This window comes from Photinus pyralis, unplaced genomic scaffold (genome assembly GCF_008802855.1).
Source record: "Photinus pyralis isolate 1611_PpyrPB1 unplaced genomic scaffold, Ppyr1.3 Ppyr1.4_LG8, whole genome shotgun sequence".
Taxonomy (NCBI): domain Eukaryota; kingdom Metazoa; phylum Arthropoda; class Insecta; order Coleoptera; family Lampyridae; genus Photinus; species Photinus pyralis.
Genome location: NW_022170819.1, coordinates 580,346 through 604,975, shown reverse-complemented (window position 1 = coordinate 604,975; position 24,630 = coordinate 580,346). Strand labels below are relative to the sequence as shown.

The 24,630-nt window shown below is 39.3% G+C and overlaps 5 protein-coding genes across 5 annotated transcripts in view; 1 reads left to right on the top strand and 4 right to left on the bottom strand.

Moving 5' to 3' along the window:
* Nucleotides 1–1,269: 1,269 nt before the first annotated feature.
* Nucleotides 1,270–3,393, bottom strand: LOC116177886 (cytochrome P450 4C1-like). The gene is made up of 6 exons (XM_031497049.1): nucleotides 3,223–3,393; nucleotides 2,715–2,918; nucleotides 2,478–2,663; nucleotides 2,079–2,425; nucleotides 1,959–2,027; nucleotides 1,270–1,903 (listed from the first exon to the last, which is right to left on the bottom strand). The coding sequence occupies exons 1-6, from the start codon at nucleotides 3,368–3,370 to the stop codon at nucleotides 1,394–1,396; spliced, it is 1,464 nt and encodes a 487-aa protein (XP_031352909.1). The 5' UTR covers nucleotides 3,371–3,393; the 3' UTR covers nucleotides 1,270–1,393.
* The window catches only part of LOC116177887 (cytochrome P450 4C1-like), a 27,181-nt gene continuing 3,820 nt past the window's right edge, over nucleotides 1,270–24,630 (bottom strand). Inside the window, exon 7 of the mRNA XM_031497050.1 lies at nucleotides 1,270–1,374. The gene's annotated coding sequence lies outside the window, so the exon portion shown is untranslated. The remainder of the gene's footprint in view (nucleotides 1,375–24,630) is intronic.
* Nucleotides 11,069–12,229, bottom strand: LOC116177889 (formin-like protein 3). The gene is made up of 4 exons (XM_031497055.1): nucleotides 11,989–12,229; nucleotides 11,777–11,929; nucleotides 11,545–11,700; nucleotides 11,069–11,475 (listed from the first exon to the last, which is right to left on the bottom strand). Exons 1-4 carry the CDS (start codon nucleotides 12,204–12,206, stop codon nucleotides 11,274–11,276), a joined length of 729 nt encoding a protein of 242 aa, XP_031352915.1. The 5' UTR covers nucleotides 12,207–12,229; the 3' UTR covers nucleotides 11,069–11,273.
* On the top strand, nucleotides 13,402–16,615 carry LOC116178263. The gene is made up of 3 exons (XM_031497716.1): nucleotides 13,402–13,588; nucleotides 14,616–14,757; nucleotides 14,806–16,615. Exons 1-3 carry the CDS (start codon nucleotides 13,402–13,404, stop codon nucleotides 16,613–16,615), a joined length of 2,139 nt encoding a protein of 712 aa, XP_031353576.1.
* Nucleotides 20,919–22,169, bottom strand: LOC116178259. The gene has a single exon (XM_031497714.1). It carries the CDS (start codon nucleotides 22,167–22,169, stop codon nucleotides 20,919–20,921), a length of 1,251 nt encoding a protein of 416 aa, XP_031353574.1.

Below are 24,630 nucleotides of genomic sequence, written 5' to 3'. Positions count from 1 at the left end.
TTAACTAGGTGACCCATATATTAATATTTAGGAAAGATCTTGCAACGCTCGTTTAGAAATATAGGTACTTATATATACATTGTGTTAAAATATACATAGCGTTCTTATGCCTAATGTATTAAGGATGGATCACTTCAGCACCTAACACTTGTTACAAGACATTGCGACCCGAGGCTAACACATTGTAGCACAACGTTCGTTTCTTTGATTAAATGAAATCTTTATTAATTAAATTGTTTAAAGGTTTTCACGGTGTACAATTTTTTTTATTGAAAATCAATTTCCGCGAAATTATTGGGGGTATCGAGACAAAAATCGTGTCACTTCATTCCCAGAGCACATCTATATAATAACCTTAATAGTTGAACGTTACTTTAGGGTGGCTATCCTTTTAAAAGACTAGGGAAAAAATCCGGAGTGGGGTCTGGGGGTTTGGAATGCCTCCAACCAGCAGAAAGTGCCCTTAGCAAAAAAAACAGATACGACTGTCCATCCCCAAAAACGTTGGACCGGAGGGTCAGGGCGGTATGGAATACTCTTCGCAGACAAAGATGCGATTACCTTTTCCCAAAGACTACAATGACAGTGATAGGAGTAGTTTACTTCGCTTAGGACACTCTCTGCTAGCTGGGAGTATGAAATACCCCCAGCCAGCACATACATGTTCTCAACAGTTACATCAAAGATCTTTAATGCCAACCCAAAAGATTAGCACGCACTTCGATGCATATTTTATTAGGTTTAAATGTCCGTTTATATGCCCCTTTCTTGCATAGTGTGATTTGGAACGAAAATGTACTAATTTTATATGTGTGCCGTTTTATTATTACATTGTCACCAAAAATTGTTAATAGAGGGCACTTTCGCTAGTAGTGTCTTATGGTGTTTTCTTACGAAAACCATTATCGCGTAGGCTAGGACCAGTAAAAGTGATTATTTCTACTGAATGCCATCATCTGACGTATTATGGTTGTCAATAAATGAATTAATTGAGACATCGGGAGAAAGCTCCCAAGCGAAACATTCTAGACCCCCAATTTATTTATTTCTTTTTTTTGGCATGTACCTACTACTCATCTTTCTGACATAATTGATTGTTAGACACCAAATAAGCGACACATACTTAATATGCACGCCTCATCACCGAAATTGAATAACGTACCTACTGCAACGTGGGCTAAGATGTTCTAATTTTTATTCGTTATTTTTAAAAATTTCTGAAAATTAAACAGATGGACCAACAGATCGAAAAATAATGTAAACCACTCATTAAAATGCACTGCATTTTATCAGCATTTCAATTGATAATACAACAACATCACAATAAATAAAATAGCTTAATAGGTACATGTAAGTACAATAAATAGATAAAACCTAAAGCAAACAAAGGCGCTTAACGTCGTCTAAATTTGAGTTTAATCGGTTCCTTCGTTTTTAAAACTACGTGAGCCACCAATGTAATACTTTTGGGTGTATCGACGGGCATCACTTCGTACTCCCTTAAAATCGACGATATAATAGTTTTTCCCATTAACAATGAGAATTTGTTTCCCATGCAGCCTCTAGGACCAGCGCTAAAGGCGAGGTAGGCGAAAGGGTGTCGATTTTTGCAATTTTCCGGCGAAAACCTCTCCGGATCGAATTTGTACGGATCTGGATAGAGTCTGGGGTCGTGGTGGATGTCATATATGCGCACGTTGACATTGGTGCCCTTTGGGAGAATGTATCCGGTGTGTGTTGTCATTTCTTCCGTGATGTATCGCGATATCATAGGCCCGCTGGGGTATAACCTCAAGGTTTCCTTTAACACCTGATCTAAATAACGCATACTTTGCAGGTCTTCGTAAAAGGTGCTGTCGTCGGTTTTGCTGAACACTTCCTCGACTTCTTCATAAACTTTTTGCTGCAAGTTTTCGTTTACGTAAGCGAGATATTTGCTTTAAGTTATTTTAGCTTACCTGTACTTCGCTATGGCTGGCCAGCAGCAGCAAGGCGAAGCAGATCATACTGGTAGTTGTATCGTGGCCCTAGAGACCCTCAAAATGTACCCTTGCGAAAAACAACTTCCAGTTACTTACCGCAAACATAAAAGCATCTGCTTCTTCCCGAATATCGGCCACAGGAATTCGTTCGTCCAAGCTATTTTCAATTAGCAAATCCAGTAATCCTGCACCTCCTTTCGGAGAAGCACCTTTAATGGCAAAATTCTTCCTCTTTTCTTGAATTATGTTATGTGTAAAGTCGTGTAACACTTTCAAGACCTTCCTCGATTCCCAGTAGCTGGGTGTTAACGGGTATATTGGCAAAAATGCATACCACGGTCTACTAAGCTGATGAATGAATAATTCACCGATCCGATGTGACGCTGCTAGATATTTACCGACTTCTTCATTGTCCTCGTCCAGTTTTGTACCCATTACCGTTTCTAAAGGTTTCAAAATTGTATTACGCGACACTAATTCATTGAAATGTATTACCACAAACTGCGTGCATTGTGCCTTTCGATACTAGGGAGTCAATCTCTGTGTATTCGTTCTTACTTTCTCGCTCGATAAGTTGAGTGAATCTCTCGGCGTGCTCCTTGAAGGCCTCCACAAACTTACGCATGGTGCCAATGCTAAACGCTGGCGCTGTCATTTTCCTTCTTTCTCGCCACTTCATCCCTGCATTACACGATCAGAACTAGTCTTTCTTAGAGGAACGTTGATTCTTACCTGAACTGTTAAACAGTCCCTTTCCGACCCAAGGCTCCAGCAACTGATACGTTTGGCCTTTATTAAGGTACTTCCCGGAGGATAGCAGCACCTGAATGTCTTCTGGTACCATTAGATTAACGTAAAGGGTGTTGAGCACCAGGGTTTTGTAGATCGGTAGGGCGTGAGTTTTTGCGAACTTGTGGAGGTATCTCCATGTTTTATCTGAAACCGAATTAACGTTAGTAATGAGGTACGTAATGAGTGGTTGTCCATTTATAACATTCTTACTTGAACTATGCTACCTGCTACAGTAATGGTGCTTACTGAGACGCAAGAAATGTTATTATACACACAAATTAACGCGCAAATTCAACTATTAAGTAGTTTATCGTTGACATTTACACCACCGGGTTGATAGGAAATTGATACATTTGTGCAAGGAAATTAATTTTACTTCAAACCAAATGAAAATATTAATAACTAACCGCTCGTGCCACAAATAAGAATAAACAAAAAAGAAACCTACCCGGTGAAAATAAGAAGTAGGGTAGTGCCCCCAAAAAGGGATAGTGGTAAGGTCCGGGAAGTTTGTTTGTTAAATCGGCACGTCTTCTATTTGACCACCATTTGATCATAACAATGACCAGTACCACTAGTATTGACACGATCGCCATGGCTACCACTATACTGACCTAATCGCTCTAAACTTGCTTCTTATATGGGAGGCAGAAGTTACGCTTTTTTGAATTGCTGTAACAACTTGACGTCATTGATAAACAAGTGTGTACTGTCAGAGCTGCTTGGCTTTATTTCTCGTAAGTACGGGAAATACGATTCAATTAATTTATTGACATTTAAGTGTCTTTGGTTTTAAAACTTAAGGGCATCCGCTACTTTCAAGTTCTACCAAAGGATTGTGATAGATAGCGACCATCTTCAACGTCGACGGTTAAACATTTTTACACGTGGTTTTTTTAGTGTATTCGTTCATCTGAAATTTTAAAAATGCCTTGTTTGAGACTTTTGAGGGGCCCTAATCAAAACAAAAATGGTCCCTTTTTTACATTTAGGATTATATTCTCGTCTTAAGTATAAATAGTATATTCCGAAATTTATTTGATTTTTGGAACAATCGTGATCTCGGTACATGATCTCTATATTCAAAAATGAATTTGATTTTGGAAAATCGCAACCTTGCACGATTCAATTTTGGATTGTGGTTAATTAAGCCTAAAATGGTTTTTCAATGAAATTCTCTTGCGACAACTTGTAAGCGCTGATAAAAATTCGGTCAGTACATGAACTTTCTCAATTTAGTCCATTAGTTAATAATTAGATAATTAATCATCTTAAACGTATCTCTTCGCACTGGGCGACTTAGCAGCGCTGCTAAGCAGAAGGACAGGACGCAGTGCAGCGCTGCTAAACAAACCAATATAAAGGGGCACTTACGAGTATTTACTTTGAATTTTGCAAGTATAAGCATTTGCTTACTTTTATTCATACGGGCCAATGACGCAATGGAAAGTGCGTGTTCTAATATTATGCACTAAGCAACAACGAAAGCTGTCAAGGATGATTATTTGTAATTAGTTCACACTATAGATCTCTATTCGTTGGGGGAATCACCTGCAGTTAGATCAAATACGTCATTAATGGCGCAGTTAATCCAATACGATAATAGATGTTATCAAAGTTTATCTGCGTATAATTGGGTCAAGTCGTTACCACCGGTGGTATCGGTCAGTTCCGAAAATGAATTATGTAATAACAATGCTAATCCACGTGTTAATAAACCTGTTGATCTTCTTGGTTTCTTCCTTTCCCTGATAATAATATGGCAGTACAGTTAGTGAAAAAATATACGAGGGAATTTTCTTTAATTCTTATCTAACTATGAAAGAAACCGTTCCGAGCTTCAAAAAATTACTTTGCTTACACTCACTCGCATATAAGCAAAGGCAGCATGATACACAATAAAACAGAATGTTACGTATTTCTAAATTATTGTGATAGAAAAATAACTGGTTGCATGCGACCGAATTAGATTTCGTGTTCCGAACATTTAGTTCTTGTTTGGTTAAACCACAGATTTAAATATACTATATTTAAATCTGTGGTTAAACGAACGATGCCTGCTAAGCATGCTCTACACGACTTGCGCCACCTCTGCAACCTACCCGACGGCCCGAATCGCCCGCAACGGCATCACCACAGAGTTGTATATAAGTAAATAGAGTGGCAGTCTTGTTACAGAAAATTGACTCCAATTGAACCTTGCGCAGGCCGTTGGTGAGTGTGCGCAGTAATTGACAACAGTACCGGCTTCAAATTAAATGACCCTTAAAGCAGGTTTGGCTTGAGAATAATATGGTTTCTCATTGCAACAAAAATTGAATAGAAATTCAATGTGTGGTGAATGATTTTGTTAACACTGTGTCTTGAATAAATAAGAAACATTACAATCCTTAAGAACTTTTTAATACAGTAGACTACAATACAAAGCTGGTAAGGGGCTTACATCAACAGAATCGAGAAAAGATTTTTTGAGATTCTGGTATAAAGGAAATCGTATATTTGTCGTGCGATCGAGTTTAAAGATCAATTTTGCACTCAGTGAGTATAAAAATAAGCAATGAAAGAATAAAATAAGTTGAAATTTTATTTTGGTGCGGGACAGAATTTCAGGTGTGCAATGCCGAAAACACAGTTTGAATACGGGTAGCCACAAAGTCGACAAACTACAAATGCCAATAACTCAAATATCTCAAAAATGGAGCATTGGCAGAGGGTATGGACAGTGGCACCACGCTCAGAAAGTCCCTGACAGGGCGTGTCCGAGGGCGCTGGAAATTCAGACTGTACATTCTCATGCAAAATTTGACTCTACTAAATATAAATAACTGGGCCACGCGATATGAGTTGCATTACTTCAAAGGGAAACAGTAAAATTAATAATTTAAACATTTAAGATTGTTAGATGTTCATGTTCAACACAATTTACAATTCTGATGCACTTCTGCTGTGTAAATATGGACAGTTATTGAAACAATCACATTGAAATTAATAACACTCACATTGACTAAATTAACACACAACCTTTAACTTTTTTCATTCATTATCGTCACTTGACCACTAATCATCATCGGAACTGCCGGTGTTCACAATAAATTGTACATTGTCAATAAATTCATTTCTCGTAGGAATGTTATTTGCTTCTAACCAAGAACGTATCACTTCCTTACGATTAGGTATTCATTGTTGGTGGCTTATTTATTTGAACACTGATAAGGTGCGTTATCCATAATCACAATTGAGTTTGCTGGTAAATTTGGTATAAGCTGCTTCTCTAACTCTATGATTCATATCATCGTGATAATCCCCCGATTTACTGTACGACATCCTCTACAAAACCAGAACGACTACCAGCATACTACGATGTACCTCTGACCACCCCTATTGGATTTATAAACTTCCGCGATACTTCATCTGATTGTTAGCATTTACTCACTCCATATGATGGGTGAATATAGGTTTCGTCCAAGTATATAACGGGTTTCTTGTCACATTCAGGTTGTTCGTTTTCTTTTAATCTTCTTAAATAACGAGAACGCCTTACTACAATATCACTTTTTTCCATTACAACCTACGTTTGTCCTGGCACTTCTTGTATCGAAAGTTTCAACAATTGCTTGCGAAGAGTTTTCCACCCATAAGACTATAGTTGATCTTTTCTTGCATTTTTCTAGGAACATTTTAAAATAACCTTTATTTATGTACAGATCGTCGCCTACTAAACATTGAAATGGCGGTAGAGTAGGTATAATGTAAAATGGGCATGCTTAAATTATTACTCCAAAGCGTCTGTTTATTTACAAATGAATCTGAAGCATCTGAAAAGTTATTGCTGTTTTGTTTTGTGATTACTGATTATGTAACTGAATCAGGGGCGGATGGGCAACCTTGCACCGGCCCTGGAGATAAGCCGCCCGGGGGGGGGGGCTTCAAAATTTTTTAAATAGCATTGGACTTACTTTCGTTGCCGTCTTCAATATTCATGCCATCATCACCATTGCTATCATCAGAATCATACGAATTAATCTCATTGTCATAATCAAATTGGTAGACATCGTAGATGAAGCGAGATTTAAGTTCTGTTTTTAACTGTGTCGAAGTTGCGTTGGTGTTATATTTTTTTATTTTCTCTGAAAGGAAGTTCATGCAGTCTTCGGGAAGGTCTCTTTTTTGATTAATTTCCTTAAAATGTTTCTGGTCGAGCACAGCTAGATCTCTACATAAATTCATATTTTTAGAGAATCTTCTCTCCAAGGATTCAACGGTGACATCCATTAAAACGTAGTACGTTGAAATTCTGAATTTTTCCTCCTCAGACTTTGGTTGCGAATCGGTTGCCTTTTCATCAAAAAACTTTTTTACTCGTCTACGTCGCACACAAGGAAAACTTTGTTCAACTTCTACATCGACGTCTCGCACATTGAATTGATCAGTTGCCCAGGCTATAAATTTTTTTGTGGCATCTTCAATGCTGGTCATATCACGTTTAATTGAACGCAACTGCCGAAGAGCATTCTGTATCATTGAATTACACCGAATCAGATCTAAGCCCTTAGTTTGCAGGTACCTCGATAGCGGCCCTGTTATATCAAAAATTTTTAAAAATACCTGTGATGTGATTATAGTTTCATATTTTAACAAAGCATAACTTTGTAATTTCTCGCAGTAACTCTGGTGTCTGAGCTAATTCTTTGATCGTCTTCTATTGTTTGCAATGCGGTAATAACATCTATATACAATGCTGATTTGGGATCATTAAATTCTCCGAAGATCTTGACCAAAGAGATCGTCATCACATCATCAACAATAAAATTTAATCCTCTTATTTCAGCAGTCAGTTTAAAATTTAACCAGCCCACTTCGGCAAATTTAAAAGAGCTAACTTACCTTTTTACTTGGAAATATGCTACATAGGTAACTATACTTTACGGAAAAGTAGTTTTTTTCTAAGAAATTCAGGAATTGTTAGAATTTCGTCGCATAACGCATAAACTATTTAGTAGGTAGGTATTTATTTAGGTACATTTTGCAAATTTGAAGTTGTTATAAGGATTACAGTCTACGGATGGTGAAAGTGAAAAAAGCGTATTATACTTATTAGAAAGATGACATCAGACATCAACATCAACATGTAATTATGTAAGTCTAAGCGCCTTCTAATTTGTTCGCCACGCCGGACTCCACCGGCCCATATGGAACCGGCCCTTCGGGCACTTGCCCGAATGCCCGGCCGTCCCATCCGCCCCTGAACTGAATGCACCCAAAAATCATGCTGATTCCCCTTTCACGCACCGCGCATGAGTCCCAACGGCTCCGCCATTAAAAGTCGGCCACTGTAGTTGGAGTTATTTTTTCACGCGCAGGTTGTATGTACTGCCTCTCTATTTACTTATATACAACTCTGTGGGCATCACGGACTTTCCATTTTTGTTTTGGGAGATTTGATTGGCTGCCGAGTAAAGCGATTCTAATTGGCTCTTAGAGAAAGGTGGTAATTAATTAAACAAGTATAAATTGTGCACAACTCTCGTGCAGATAAAGCGCATTTTTTTGACATCACCAATGGATATATTTCTTGCAGACGTCTCAATCGCCCATTGTGAGTACCCGCTTCCGACAATCCGTTCTTGAGGTATAAGGGAATATACCCGGTCACGATAAGAGGCTATGGTTGGTAGAAATTAATTCGTTGAGACCTTTCATTAGAGTACCATGAAGGATAAAACTAGTTCCACTCCCGTACTGATAAGAGGACAAAAAGAAGGGCAGTAGTTGGTAGAAAACGGTTCCTTTCGTTGAGACCTTTAATTAGTATACAATGAGAGGTAAAATTAATTTTTAACCCCCGAAAATTGGCTGACTGAAAAAAAAGAGAAATAAAAACTGCTTAAATAGTACATGAATAATCTTTTAAGGATTCAAGAGTATTTCTGAATATCTTTGACTTATTATTGTGCTAGAAAGTCTTTCTTAACACGTTGACTGCGTTACATATTCTCGGGGATATGTGGGTTTCTTTCCGTGGTGACGAAGCGAACTTTTGCCAAACATTCGTTGCGTGCGAAAGCCATATCTTCCTTGATTTTTAACGTATATAAGTTTTACGTATAGCTTTTTTATGGTCGTGCTTTGCATAGTCAAGTCCACTGAATTTTTTGGTACATATCTCCGGGGACATGTAACGCACAGGACTAATATGTACAAATTTAGTTGTGTGCGGCACATGCCCCCGGAGATATGTACAGTTTTGCAGCTACTTCTACGGTTATTGCATCATACTGCATGACAGAATTGCGCAAGTGGCATCATCTTTGTATTCCGTAAACATTTCGTTAGTTTTAACGAGTCTAGTTTAGGTCTAGTTATTGTAATGATTGTCCAGGCCAACCTGGGTACTATAATTCCATGTTTCAATACTAATCACAAATAATAATATTAATATTAACATGGAATAAATAAATATCCTTCAATTTTCAGAAAATAGTGTTCCTTGTAATGTTTTTTATTCGAGTTGATTGCATAATTTTAGGGTTATACAGTTTTCTTCACTTTCTTGCGGTACCAGTAGCCGGAGATATGTGCGGTTCCAGAATTAAATAAATAATAGTGTTAGCTTACAGATCCCCACGCTGCGGAACTCAAAAAATTACGCACAAGTAAAGTAGATGGGGTTTACTTGACCAGTTGCCTACATATCCCCGGCGGTATGTATAGCACTATGGTAAAGTTGCATTACAATACCCCCGCGATATGTAACGCATCAACGGCAAGTTCTTGTTTTAAGCTACCGCAGTCAACGTGTTAAAGGATTTTTAAAAGTCACTCGAAGATGATAATGTTTAGAAGACACTTCTTTAAAGATTCATTAGACTTGTCCGACGAAGTTTTGGTAACAATGAAGAACCATCGAAGAAGGATCACTGAAGTACTACAATATTAACCAGAGTTCCAGTTCCGGTTCCAGAGAACACTCCTAAAGATCAATCTATTACAATGTTCTAAAAATTACCTCAGACATTTTATTAAGTATCTTTAAGATTTTCAAAGAATTTCGGAATGTCTAGAGTGTCTTTGACCCTTCTGAGCCAGTAGTATAGTAAGGCCGATCCTGGCTCACTTTACATTGAAAAGTGCCATATGATTGAAGTGTTAGCGTTTCAAGGTCAAAGTGGTGTTGAAGGTCAAAGTGGTATTGCGTAAGTGGGGGTGGGTGGGTTTCAAGGTCGAGTGTTGAGAAGAAATGGGGTGTATTGTTTGTGTTTTTCGGAGGGGGGGTGATGGGTGAAGGCCATTGGATTTCAAGGTCGAGTGTTGAGAAGAAAGGGGTGTATTGTTTGTGTTTTTCGGAGGGGGGGTGATGGGTGAAGGCCATTGGATTTCAAGGTCGAGTTGTGAGAACAAAGGGGTGTATTGTTTGTGTGGAGGGGGGGTGGCGGCGGCTCAAGGCCGTTGGGTGTAATATAAGGTGTTAATTGGAAGACATTTGTCCATAATAACAAGAATCGACGAGATGTCAAGAGTCATTGTTCATAATCATCATCAGCAGCAGCAGCGGCAGCAACGGAAAAAAAGAATTGACGAGCTGGTAATGAAAATTAGAAAATTAAAGTGGGATGTGGAAATTTTGGGTTGTCGGCGCCGTATGGAAAAATTGATGTTGTGAGGTCTACTGGCGATTTGTGTGCATGAGATAAGGCCCAATGATGATGATGATGATGATGTACCTAAATAAAATGATTATTTCCTTGTGTATATGTAAAGTTGTGTGTATTAAAAAAAAAAAATGTACAAAGGGGTGTTTATTCATTTTCCCATCGGCAATGTCCCTGTTAGAACCACACCCGCGTGGTATAAGTAGGTGTTATTTGACATATTGATGGTTAATCGCGCTTGAATGAAGTTTTTGATCAAAATGATTGACCGTCTAGGGGCCCCTTTAGATCGTGTACATAAAAAAACTTTGCAATTTCGCGCGCGCATTAAAAATAGAACAGTATCAGTTTGTACTTCGTGGCCTTGCACTCGTTTCTCATTTATGGTGTTGTTGCTTACGGAAATAATTATGATTTTTGCGGAAATTAAAATTCGGGAATATCATAACTCAGGTACGTAACTTAGTAACAATACTTATTGCAGGGAGAAATCATGAAATGAGATTTATAATTTCCATTGTAGGTTGCTGCAACAACGCCCTGTTTCACTTTTGCTTGACCTCGACAATGAATTCCTCGTATTGGATTAAAATTATAGCCGTGGAAAGTTTGCGGCGGGATAAACTATATTAATAACAATAACAATTGCATCAATTCCGTATATTTGAAATAGGTACATACAATAATTACATTATTATTTCGTTATAGTTACATTGACATTTGTTTTAAAAATGTAATATAATTAATTATTAATTGCATTTCTTTTTGGAGATGCTGCTGTTGTGTTCGGGATGCCGTTAATTCCCTTTCCAACCTTTCGGTAAGAAGTTGGGAATCTCGGTGCTTCGTTTCAACAATGGGCAACATTTGCTCCAGGCACCGCATGGACACCATTGCCAGCTCTTGGGGGGTTGGACGGCTCGTGCCACCTGTGCGGGTCCAGCGGGGGTGGTGGTGGTGGCGGCAGATCTGTTGCTGCTGCTGGGGAGATGTTTTGGTAGATGTCTCTTAGGACATTCATGTCCTTTGCACCCGCCCTTGGTAACGAAGCTCTGTAACAATAAGGAGAAAAGCACAGTATTAAGAATAGAGTGTATGTATATATTGCAAGTATAACTTACTGAAAGTGATTGTTGTTCACGGCGTTATTGCCCGGTGGCGGCGGATGAAATTGGTGTAAGCCATCTCCCGCGTGCTGATTTGACTGGGGCGGTGGTGGTGGCGGCGGCGCGGGAATTATGATGTGTTCTAATATCTGTACCGGATACTGATGATGGCTATAAAAACAAATATATATTAGAATAATTTTTTTAAATTTGTTAATTTTTTTTTGTTTTCATGAGCAATTTTTACCTTAACTGCTGCTGCTGCTGATGCTCCTGGTCGTGAGGTGGAGGGATCGCCCTTACTTGTGGGGCATATACGTGGCTCACGATGCCCTCGTATTCTTTCAGAAAGTCGTCCAACTCATTCATGTTGTTGTTGTTGGCTGTTGTAGTGGTGGTTCTATAAAAACAATAAAACAATTGTATGGATGGTGGAAAGCGAGCGCGAGTACGCCTTACCTTTCCTGGTGTCCTTCATCATCTTCGGTAATGAGATTGATGATGACATCTCCGTCCATTAATTTTGATGGTTTATTTTTTTCTAATGCCGTTCTTAACACCGAATGTTCGCCACCGCCACTAGCACCACCGTAAGGCTTCTTGTTCGTTTCACTTTTTTTTTTAATACTCAATTTCGCGCCGCGTTTGTTGTTAAAGGAAGACATCGAGGAAGACATGGTCTTAACGTTCACGTTAATACTTATCCAATATGAAAAATCTCCACCTATATATGGGGAGGGTTTTTGATGGAGTTAGCAAAAGAGTGAAAATCAAGGGCGTTCTCACAGGTTGCTTTCCTGGTAGCTCAACACTGACTCCATTGTCCTCCTCCGTACTTGCATGAGACACTTGCGACACCAAAGCTTCCAAGACCTACTCATGCAGTAACACTGACTCCATTGTTCTTGTCCTTGAAAACGTACTTGCATGAGACACCTGCGACACCAAGGTTCCCAGACCCCACTCATGCAACTGCAGTAACACCGACTCCATTGTTCTCGACCTTGGAAACGTATTTGCATGGTGTTAGCAGAAAGCGCATGGGACACCTGCGACACACCCGAAGCTTCCTAGAAAAGCGCCAACAATAGCGAGCACTCATGTAAGAAAGGGAGTATTCATTAATGTCCTTCGGAACGTGAGCGTATAAAAGGCCTCCAATTTCCGCGATTTAATGACTTCGTCTCTGTGCATCTTTGACGTAATATTCCATCAACGACAAGTGTCTCTTTGTGTGTGTGTAAGTGTGAAGGCCTCTCGGATTTCGCGCAACTTTGCAGGCGAGCTATTTTTGTTACGTTTCGAGGAAGAAGAACTCTGGGAAAATAGTTTTAATCGTAGGTAGGTACAATGGAATCTGTTACGAGTTTAAGCAATAACATAGTTAATCTAACGCGTAATTCAATTAAATTATTAAAAAATAAGACCGATATTGTTAGACATATTTCAATAATCGATTCCAACATACGTTTGTTAGAGAAAGCAATTACCAATAACCTTCATAATGAGATAAATGAAAGCCCGATAAGACTGGAAGCGAATTTAACCCAACTTAAATATTTTCGAGCACAATTAAAACAACAATTGAAAAATATCTCGGTAAAAAGGGAGGGTTGTGGAATAGATGACACCGTCGATAGAAAAAATCATCCGCTCCGTACTTTGGCGTGGTACACCTTAGATTCTTGTTTTAAAGGCCGTTTGATTACCGGCGTCATTGTAAACTTTACCTATAAAGACCCCTTAGTTTTTCTAAAAAAATCGTACGACAGCTTTGCGCGCAAAATTGGTGAGGCGCTAAAACGATCAATGTTAAAGGTAAACGTAAGTTTGGCATGTAACTTTATCCATCCTCAAGATCTCAATGTAGATATGAAAACATTTCAAACGAGAAATGCCGTAATTGATATCGGCACCAATCTTAAAAAGTGGTACAAGGAGAACGTTTTTGATAAACTGCAAGCCAAGTTGGAAAATTTTTCCGAAAAACAGTCCGGTTGGGCGTTAAGTGAAGTGCTATTTGTCAAAATCAATATTAACAATTACGCTCCCATCAAAGGTGGTTTTTCAACATATATAAAGATGCCCTCGTTTATACTAGCTAAGAAAGCCGTTGTGAATGTACGAAACAATGATAAATTTTGTTTTCTATGGTCCATAGTGGCTGCTTTAAATCCCGTCACCAAAAATGTTGATAGAGAAAGTAGTTATCCTCATTTTGATGACATACTAAAACGCGAATCTATTCAATTTCCTATTAAAATAACCGATATAAAAAAATTTGAGCAATTAAATCACCTCTCCATTAACTTATATTGCGTAGTTAAGAAAAAAGTACTTCCATTTATGTTAAGCGGTAAGACGGATGGTAGAAAAACCGTAAATTTATTGGTATTGTCATCAAACAATCAATCTCCTCCCAACAACAACAACAACAACAATGGCAACGATTATTATCATTACGCTTGGATTAAAAATATGTCGGCGCTGTTCTCCTCGCAATTATCGAATCGAGGTCATAAAAAATTTTTCTGTTACACATGTTTAAATCATTTTTCGTCGAGCGATCTATTAGACAAGCATTCAAAAAGGTGTCATCAAGTGAATAAGTGTTCCATTCGAATGCCTAACAGCAATAACGATACCGAAAAATATGTAGAGTTTACTCGCTATTCGCATATGGAGAAGGTTCCATTTGCTATTTATGCTGACCTTGAAACTATCTTGGAAAAATGCGATAACTCGACACCTCTTCAAGGTGTAGCCACCGCGCTTTACCAGTCACATATTCCGTTTAGTATAGGGTTCTATTTAAAGTGCTCGTACGATGAGTCACTTTCAAAATTTGCGATGGTTTATTAAACAGTTACATGATATCGCTAAATGGGCGAACGCCATAATGAATACTGTAGTTCCCATGGAGCGTTTAAGTTCGGCTCAACTGAAAAGGATCGAGAGTGCAACGCACTGCCACATTTGCGAATAACCTTTTTTGGAGGGTGACGTAAAAGTTAAAGTCCATAGTCATAGCGGTGGGGGGCTCTTTCGCGGCGTTGCTCATAGTAAATGTAACCTAAACTATAAAGATAGTCAGGTAATACCTGTAGTTTTTCATAATCTGAGCGGCTACGACGCTCATTTTATTATTAGAGAGCTTGCGACCGGGGTCATTCCCGGCGAAATCAAACTTTTACCCGTAAACAAGGAGAAATATATCTCGTTCACAAAGTACGTACAGGATACTTGTATTAAGTTTCGCTTTATCGATTCCTTTAGATTTATGAGTAGCAGTATAGATAAATTGTCCTCATATTTGGAGAATGACAAAAAAACCCTTATAAGATTGCATAGCGACAACGCGAATGAATTTGGTTTGTTAACGCGTAAGGGCATATTTCCGTACGATTATGTCGACTCATGGGAGAGGTTAAACGAGCTAGAGTTACCGCCTAGAGATGCATTTTTTAGCAATTTGAAAAACGAAGCGGTAAGCGAAGCCGATTACGAGCACGCGCTTAACGTATGGAATACATTCAACATTAAAACATTAGGAGATTATTCCGACCTTTATTTAAAAACGGATGTTCTTCTTTTGGCTGATATTTTCGAAAACTTTCGCAATACGTGCATAGAGACGTATCGGCTTGATCCTTTGCATTACTATACCGCTCCGGGTCTAGCTTTTGACGCCATGTTAAAAGTTACGGGCGTGAAATTGGAGCTTCTAACTGATATTGATCAACTCATGTTTATCGAGAAAGGGATTAGAGGCGGTATAACGCAGTGTTCTACTAGATACGCCAAAGCTAACAACCCGTTCATGAAAGACTATAACAGCGACCTTGACACGACGTACCTATTGTACCTTGACATTAATAATCTTTATGGTGCCACAATGTGTAATTTCTTGCCCTTCGGCGAATTCTCCTTTGTAGAGGACATTGAAAATTTGGACATACTTAATCATCCGGACGATGCTGACGTAGGATACATAGTAGACTGTGATTTGGACTATCCCTCCGAGTTGCACGAATCTGATAGTGATTTTCCCATGGCGCCGGAGCATATGATACCCCTTAATTCAAAATTTAAAAAACTGATGTTAACCTTATATCCAAAGCGCGAATATGTCGTTCATTATAGAAATTTAAAGATATACGTGCAGCACGGTCTAAAATTAGTAAAAATAAATCGAGTATTGCAGTTCAAGCAGTCTCCGTGGTTGAAAAAATACATCGAATTAAATATCGGTATGCGACAGCGGGCGAAAAATGAGTTCGATAAAAATTTCTATAAATTAATGATTAATAGTCCTTTTGGTAAGCTTATGGAGAACGTGCGGAAATACAAGGAGGTGCATTTATTGATTAAATGGGGCGGACGTTACGGCGCTAGGGCATATATATCCAAACCAAACTTCCATAGTTGTACGATATTCGATAAGGACATGGTGATCATAGAAATGAATAGATTAGAAGTCTTTTTCAATAAACCTATATACGCAGGATTTGCAGTTTTAGACATTTCAAAAACGTTTCTTTACGACTTTCATTATAACTACGTTTTGAAAAAGTTTCAAAAATCGTCCGCAAAGCTGTTGTACACCGATACCGATAGTTTAATATACGCTTTTAACGTTCCCAACATATATGAAATTATAAAGGAAGATATTCATAGATTTGATACATCAGATTATGATCCCGAAAACGAGTTTGGAATTCCTTTGGTAAATAAAAAAATTCCGGGGTTAATGAAGGATGAAAATCATGGTCGTATAATGACCGAATTTGTAGGGTTGCGTGCAAAGATGTATTCATATGAGGTCGATGGAAAATTGATAAAGAAATCGAAAGGATCCACATCATCTAGTATGAGGGACGTTACGATCGATGATTATAAAAGGTCCTTGTTTAATATTGTAACTATAAAAAAGGAGCAGAATCTAATACGATCGAAGAAGCATGCCGTATACACATTGAAACAAAATAAGGTCGTATTAAGTCCTCACGATGACAAACGCGTCATATGCGCTAATCGTATCGATACACGGCCTTGGGGATATTGTAATTTTAGTAATCCTACCTAATACAACCATACTAACGACTACTACGACGATGATGTCGATATTCCACAACCTTCGCGTCTTTTAACCACACCTTTTGTATTTTAGAAAACCCCTCAACAATAACAACAACAACAACAATACGGATAATGGATAGCGAAAATTTGAAAATACAATTGGAGGAGGAGCTATACAAAGCTTCTATTCCCATTTATAAACAATTTTTAAAACAAGCTCTATTGAGAAACTCATCCACTACATTCATTAATGAGGTGTTACAAAACCTCATTATCCTCCCCGATGAATGTTTCGGTTGGTGTGCTTGCTCTAGAAATGTATGTGAAACTAATATTAGATTACTGATAGAGAGAAAAATTGAACTGGATAGGTTAGTAAAATCAATATCCTGTAATGTTAGTGATTGTAGTAGTGGTAGTAATATTGATAGTTTACCGTTTCATATCAAACAATATGTAATTAATTTACTCAAGTCTTCTGCAGGTGTGTATAAGGATTATTTCATATGTAATAAATGAAAGTATTTGTAAATCTGCAAAATATGCCAATGTTAATGCCCTAACATTATTTATTAATGTGTGCGTAGAAAAGGGAATAGAGTGTAGATTTAATACGCACGAGGACAATCGTCATCGCGAGATATACACATGGATATTGGAAAATATCCGTAAAGGCGAAGAGAATCCTGATGCACTTCTCGGTTGGACCTGCGGACCAGACTCCGCAATATGGCCCTCTACTCAATTGCTCGATTATAAAAAGACTCGAGAATTACTTTTAACGATAATGAGAAAAAGAGACACTAGGAAATATGTTGTATGGTGAATTACAATAATAAAAAGTAAATATTTAAGTTTTTAGTTATTTATTTATTCAAATCGACACATCATAACCTTATAGAACAACATTATTTTTATCAATCCACGATTTCTCGTCCAGACCCAACCATTTCACGTACACTTTGTCTTTCTTGCGACGCAGGACTTTTTCAACCAAGTATACGTCCGAATACTTGGCCTTCTGCAACTCATGTTCGTAAAATCCACCTAAAATCGGTTTAGCCTTCATGTCTTCCAACAAATACGTGACCGGATTTGTTATTTGTACTTTTATAATTTTGAACAGCTCACTGGACCAATTGGGGGTGTAGCCCTTCGCAAATATGGATTTAAATTTGCTAATTCGAACTACATCGCCGACATTAAAACGGCATTTCTTATTGTTGAAGAGCTTGATGTGGTTGTAGGCGTCCAGCTTTGTATCGGCCTTCACTTCGATCGGTTTCATCCCCGTTGTTCGATGTTTACGATTATTGTACTCGCTCGTGATCGATTCGATTGCATCTATCCATACATATTTTCCGCGTAAACTAAACTGCCGGTACAAGGGGTTTTTTATACTTCTTATAACCCTCTCGGCCAGTGCGGCCTTTTTCGTACTGTACGTGGAATAGTGATTAATGCGTTCTTGCATCATTAATTTGGCGAATGATTTGTTATAGAATTCCTTCCCTGCATCGGTCTGTAGATTTTTCGGTCTGCGTCTCGTAGATTTGAAAATAGCCTGTACGGCTTTTGTCACCTCCTCACCCGTTTTAGTCTTCAACCCTCGCGTCCATAGATATTTTGAAAAACAATCGATAACTACTAATATGTATTTGTAGCCTTTATTCTCTTTTGCGTAAGGTATAAATTCGGCTAGATCTGCTTGCCAAAGATCATCGAAGCCTTTAATGATGGTACGTCTACGAGGGAAGTTTTTGCGCGCCGCTTTGTGTAACTCGTTCACCACCTGCTGCATCCTCTATTAGTTTATGTAAAGTTTCTTTGACCGCTTTCAACTCTTCCTCTAGTACCGCTACGTAATTGCGAAGACTGTCTACGGGCGCTTTCGCAATCTGCATGTATTGTGTGAGGTACCCTTTATTTATGGCATCGCGGTCGTCTACTGGATCGGCGAGGTTCATTAACCGGTTTCCGTTGAGATTTAGTCTTGTTGATAGGTAGTGTTGCAACGTTAGGGCATCGTGACGTTCAATAGGATCCACAACATTACTTAGTCTCTTATTTTCCACATTTATAGTATCGTCGGTAATGGAAAATTTTGTCTTTAGCAGTTTCCCAAATTGAGCGTGGGTATGAGAACGTCCGAATTTATCCATGGCGAATGTGGGCAAGAAGACGGAAAAGGGGGTATTTATACTAGTTGACGTAAAAACGGTCGCGTGGGCTTTTTTATGTAACCTTCCTCGTACAGCTCTTCCACGATTGATATTATATCATTTTGTACTCCAGTGTTACCAGCCATTTTTTCACCCCATAAAACCTCTAAATCCCTAATCAGTTCATGCACGCTATTCCAGTATTTGTATTCGGTCGGTCGGCCGAGTTCCTTGAATATACCGCTTCCGGATTTCGCACGCCCCCTCTTCGTCTCTTCCTCCTCCTCCTTTAGTAGAGGCTTTATTATGAGCTTATACTTTTTGCTCTTATTGCCTCGAATCTGATCGGTGGGATCGTAATTGCGCCGTGCGACATGAGTTGCTATTATTATCTGCTTATAGTTATTTCTATCCTGATTGGATACTAGCGATTCATTCGGTTCATTCATAATGATCAGTTCGTATAGGCCCGCAGTACCTTTGTACCGGATCCCGTTAACGACCAAATCTTCGTCACTTATCGTCACCGGCGTCCTGCCCATCGTCCACTTATCCGTTTCGACATCATAATGAATTCCAAAAGTCGTGTCAATTGCATTACTCGTATCCCTTATCATGCGCTCGACGTATATCCGCGGTAGGTGGTTGTATTGTTCCAAAAAGGCTTGCGAACCTTGCATATCGAGTAATGAAGCAGATGATGATGCGACAGAGGATTCTTCTTCTTCCTCCTCCGGTTGATGCTCTCCTATCACTGTACTCTGTAGAAATGACGGCGGCTGTCTCAATGATGGAGTAGCCGTCGGGTGAAAAGGTCTAACCATCGGACTCATATCGGTTGGCGGATATTTTTGAAAGTAGGGCAGTCTAGCCAGCGGACTGATCTCGGTAAGGGAAGAGGGTCTTCGTCTCGATCGCATGTAATAAGGTATCGCAGGAGTCGTACGTTGTAGTGGTGACTTTCTTTTTGCAGGAGATTGGCGTTTTTTAGGGGGCGATGTAAATACTTCGTCCTCTGGCTCCTCCTTTTTCGTATCAATAACCGATGATGACGGCGGCGGTTCGATTTTCTTTACGATCTGGGATAGCGGTTGAATTAACGGTTTATACGTTCGTACAAACTCCACTTCTTTAATAAAACGATCCGCTTTGAGACGATTGTACTTTTGCTGTATCGCTTTACGCGCTTGAACTATTCGTCGTTTCAAGGCCATCTCTTTAGTATCCATGATGATGATGATGATGATGCGATCAAGGGAACAGGTAAACAAACAGGGGGAACAGCCTGTTTTTCAATGAGCTCTTATTTGAAAGCTGTTTATTTTGAAAGCTGTTTATTTTGAAAGCTGTTGACTTGATAGCTGTTTATTTCTAACTGAATAACAAACACGTTTTCACGGTATTATATAGTGATCGAAACCTTTCCTGAAACGGCCGTTTTGCACATCCGCATCCTTATTTATCACCATAAATCCATACGGATTTCGCCAACTTTCCGAGCACATCTCTCGGAACAACGGCATCGTTATTATGGGAGCAACGTGATCTTCATAAATGTGCCGCAAGTTCAAGTCGTCCTGTTCAAATAGAACAATTAAGTTGGCATTGTCCCTAATCAATTGTTTAGGAATTTTAGAATACGTCTGACCCAAGTAGAAACAATCGATGACGTTATGCCTGCCCATTGAAAAGTACGCTCTAATGTTATCCTGTTTTTCACATGCGATATCGTCAAAGATAAAAACTGAATTAGGTTTGGCCGCATTGGGTTCCATAATATCAGCGTTTTCGCTAAACGTAAAGTAGCCAATATCCTTCATCGGCTGAAGAATTTTACCCAAAAGCCTATATTTGTCCTGATTCAGCGATTTGGAATAGACGTACACGTGTTTGAAGCGTAGACCATTGGGTTCAGTTAACAGACTGAGCATCGTATTCGTTTTACCGCAATTAGACGGTCCGCATATTAAGCATCTCACACTGTTTGGAAGTAACTCGCCGTGTGTTTTTTTATACTCCACATTTGGCGTCGTATCTAGATTTTGAATGGGCAGCTTTTGCTTTTGCATCACCACCTTCATTTTTGGCGGTTGAAATAAGACTAAGAACATTTTTATCATTACATTTTATTTATAGAAAAAGTACAAATTATAGTTTCTTCACTTCCCCGGTCAGAGGATTGTATTGAACTAGCGCATCGTGCAGGATCAGACAATAAGCAACCGTTCCCGCCTCGAAGGCCTCCAACGACTCCATTTCCAGCTTAACATCTACCGTTGAATGCTTCAGAGACTCGTTTTGTCTCGAACAGTCCAGCACAAAGATCGGACAACTTTTAAAATACAAATAGTCAAACAGAGCGTCTTGCTCATCTTTCGAGTAATAATCACGTCGAAAGTTTACATAGTTTTGATATGCCATGATGTATTTGTTGACATTAAAATCTAAATGCATCGCTTCGTACGGATAACTTTCTGAGTTGAGATGAAGTTTTAAATTTCGAATATTGATGTTATCGAAATTGGCCGCTCTTGCTTCGCGCGAAAACTTTTTTCCGCTTCGTTGAAATGCTACAATTACCCATCGCGGTTTCTCTAGTTGAGTTGAAGTCTTGATTGGCCATATATCCGACTGTGCCTGTTTTAAAGCGGGCAATTCGTACAGTTCCCATTGACGGAATGGCATTGTAATTTTTGCATCTTTATTGATTCGTTCGTATAGACCAATTTTGGCACTATCGCTAAGGGTCACGTGGGCCACCTTCCATTGGATTTTTGTTAATGTTATTGTTGCATCGTCGGCGGTGCCGATGTAGCAATTGGCATCGCTTCTAGCACGAATTAATACTAATTCTTGCCGCATGTTTACGATGACCTGCCGATAGTCCTCCATGCTCCCGAATATGTGCTTTAGCGGAATACAAACAGCGAAATGCTTCTCCTTGTTGCTCTTGTCGTAGTCTACTTGAAGAGATCCATCATCGATGGGTGACCATCCCAAATGTTTAAGACCTTTGCTTTCAGTAGACGTATATGATACGTATCCCTTCAGTGAGGATGTAATACCAGGATTCCTGCATACATCCACTTTCTGACCTCCCAACTCGTAGCGAATTTCTTCGAAAAGGAATGGCGCGAAATTGTTTGTAAGGTTGCATGTTTTTGCAGCGGCACCCTCTTCTTGCGGCTGACTCCATTCGATTTTTCCTTCCAAGTACAAGAAGCTATCGTATGTGGCGGTTATCAGCTCTTGATTTTGAATTAATATTCGTATTTCACTGGAAAGACCGTAATCCGAAGATCCTCCATATGGAAGATAAGTATGAATATCGGACTTAACAATCGTCTCGTCAAAGTGTACGCTTTGAAAGACGTTTAACGAGTCTGCTGCCGCCGCCATGTTGTACTTTCAGACCAATGGATTCCAAGAAATATTTTTCTGCTGGCGTTAATGTGCCCGGACCCTGTCCCGATTGAGAATAACTCGATTTCCGCTTATCTCGTTTATTTATAGTGTTCAGGAAGGATGGCAGCGGACCTTGATTAATACGTAACCCCATATTCTTTTAACTCTAATCGCACCGTAAACGGTTCACTTTCCCCGAAATCGATCAATTCGCCCTTTTGATTTGTCAATTTTATAGTTATATTACTAATTCTACTGGTATTTACTTCCAAATATTGAGTATTACTGGGAATTTTATCTAAGCGATAACCTGGTGGAACGGAAACGTCTATTTCGTAAAGGACTTTAGCGCGATTTCCGTTTCGATAGGATCCCGTAATGAGATTACACTCTATGTGAATGTTGGTATGCTTAATGATTTGTATATCTAAAGCAGAGGTATGTAGAACATTCGCATCCAATATCTTCGATTCGAAACCGAGCATGCGTCCTATGCAGTCTCTTTGAGTGAAATCTATATCAAATTCGCAGCTAAGTTCACACTTGAGCGTATTGTTATTTGCACGTAGACTAAAGCGACTTGTAGGAATGTGAGCTTTTATATACTCGCTTATCTCTTCCAACTCGTACGCACCGTGCGGAATTGTTATCACCTTGGAGTATACGCTATTTGACTCAGTTTTATAGTAAAACTTATCGTTTCCCGCGTGAATGTTTCTTATGCTGTTACAGCCGTAAAACCCCACCATCCCGATGACGTACATTTTTCCCGGATGAAGTTCAATAGGTGGATAGAAATCGTGACTCGCCGTATTTCCAACGCCCTCTATACTGAACGTCGTCGACATGACTACTACGCGCTCACCAACGACATTCGAGTTATTTATACAAAAATTTTAAACACAGATGACCGCAATTCGTCGTACCGAATTGTTGCTCTTGCCCGTAATTATAATAGATTTTACAGTCGCGGAAATACTCGACTATTTCACGCGGTGGTGGAATATTACCGAAGCTATCATAGTACCAAACGCATCCACCACGTTTCTTATACGAGACCCAATGAGTGCCACGCCCCCTTTGACTATCTAAATTAATAACGCCATCTTCATTTTCCCATGGGGCCGTAGGCATATTATCTCGCATAAACACGTCCCTAAAATATGGTACACACCCCTTTGCATGCTTACGTAGATCTACATCAGTCAACGGCCGGTTTGGCAATTTTTTGAAGTTTTTTTTTTTTGTAAATGCAGCGCCAAACTGCCTCCCGATTTGTAAGGTTTCAGAAACAGCACACCGCCACTTTTATTTCCTATAGCGAGCGATTCCATCGTGCGATTATGGCGCGAGGTTTCATCTAGCATTTTACGAGCGTCACGAGATGCATTAACTGCTTTGGCAATCCCCGCCGCTCCGCCGGCTAAAGCTCCAACTGCCGATAGACCGGCGAATAAAGGTATCAGGAATGGTAAAACCCCACCCTGTTTTGGTATGGGAATTATTCTAGGCACACTTACATTTTTCTTACCACCTAAACTTTTTACGGTCATATTTGCAGCCGTAACAGCCGACTTTATTATGTCAGCGGTGTTGCCGCTTTTCCTCATTTTCCTGGCTATTGTCCTACGCAAATTCAATAAACTACTGCTCTTCTTCTTCTTCCCCTTAACGCCCATCCCCAACTTTCTTTTCACCTTCATAATGGTACCTACCGTAAGAGCGGCTGCTCGTTCTCCTAACTTCGCGTCGGGAGCTTTTAATCGTTCCCAAGCTTTCCGCTCTAAAAGGCGATCTGCTTGATGTCGACCTTCCAAGTCTTGGTTATCTCTATAGTCAATGTCGTGCTCTTTACACTGAGCGTCTAGGGGATTTATGCCGGGATCGCCTCGCTTTAGCCTTTTATCTAATTTAGTACCAGGTCCGCAATACTGATAGTGATAGCCAGGAATATGTAGTTCCACTGGAAGTTTGTTTATGAGATTATTAACCAAGCCACTCCCATCCGTACACTTCCGCTTCCGATTCAACATTGTTGAATTGCGGCAATAAGTTGCCATATTTATAGGAAATCCATTCATCAAATAAAACAAAAATGCTCAAATAAAGTACGTTTATTGACATATGTGATACATAAAATAAGTAGGTCGATAGTATAATAATTCCATCATGCAAACTGTATTATGAGAATTGACGTTAAACTTATAGTTTAATACGTCTTCAATATCGCGATAGATGTTGTCATCGTCGCCCTCGTCCTCGTTACCAAACTCCATTTCTACCACCATTATATTGCTGTCTGATGACCTTGAAATTTAATGCGATAAACATTACTGTCTGGTGACCTTGAAATCTAGTGCGATATACCATTACATTGAGTTCTGGGGACCTTGAAATCTAGTCAGATAAACTGATAAACGATGATTTTCTGCTAAGACGGGAGACAATATCTTAC

What these genes read in the sequence shown, in the direction of transcription:
- LOC116178259 (XM_031497714.1), bottom strand. Translation starts at nt 22,169, where the DNA reads ATGGCGGCGGCAGCAGACTCGTTAAACGTCTTTCAAAGCGTACACTTT.
- LOC116177886 (XM_031497049.1), bottom strand. Translation starts at nt 3,370, where the DNA reads ATGGCGATCGTGTCAATACTAGTGGTACTGGTCATTGTTATGATCAAA. An exon ending in CAGATGCTTTTATGTTTGCG is followed by an intron (nt 2,028 to 2,078) that starts GTAAGTAACTGG and finishes GAGGGTCTCTAG; the next exon opens with GGCCACGATACAACTACCAG. An exon ending in CCAGCCATAGCGAAGTACAG is followed by an intron (nt 1,904 to 1,958) that starts GTAAGCTAAAAT and finishes GAAAACTTGCAG; the next exon opens with CAAAAAGTTTATGAAGAAGT.
- LOC116177889 (XM_031497055.1), bottom strand. Translation starts at nt 12,206, where the DNA reads ATGTCTTCCTCGATGTCTTCCTTTAACAACAAACGCGGCGCGAAATTG. An exon ending in GATGAAGGACACCAGGAAAG is followed by an intron (nt 11,930 to 11,988) that starts GTAAGGCGTACT and finishes TTGTTTTTATAG; the next exon opens with AACCACCACTACAACAGCCA. An exon ending in CAGCAGCAGCAGCAGTTAAG is followed by an intron (nt 11,701 to 11,776) that starts GTAAAAATTGCT and finishes TTGTTTTTATAG; the next exon opens with CCATCATCAGTATCCGGTAC.
- LOC116178263 (XM_031497716.1), top strand. Translation starts at nt 13,402, where the DNA reads ATGAAAACATTTCAAACGAGAAATGCCGTAATTGATATCGGCACCAAT. An exon ending in CAATTACGCTCCCATCAAAG is followed by an intron (nt 13,589 to 14,615) that starts GTGGTTTTTCAA and finishes TAAACTATAAAG; the next exon opens with ATAGTCAGGTAATACCTGTA. An exon ending in AAATATATCTCGTTCACAAA is followed by an intron (nt 14,758 to 14,805) that starts GTACGTACAGGA and finishes CGATTCCTTTAG; the next exon opens with ATTTATGAGTAGCAGTATAG.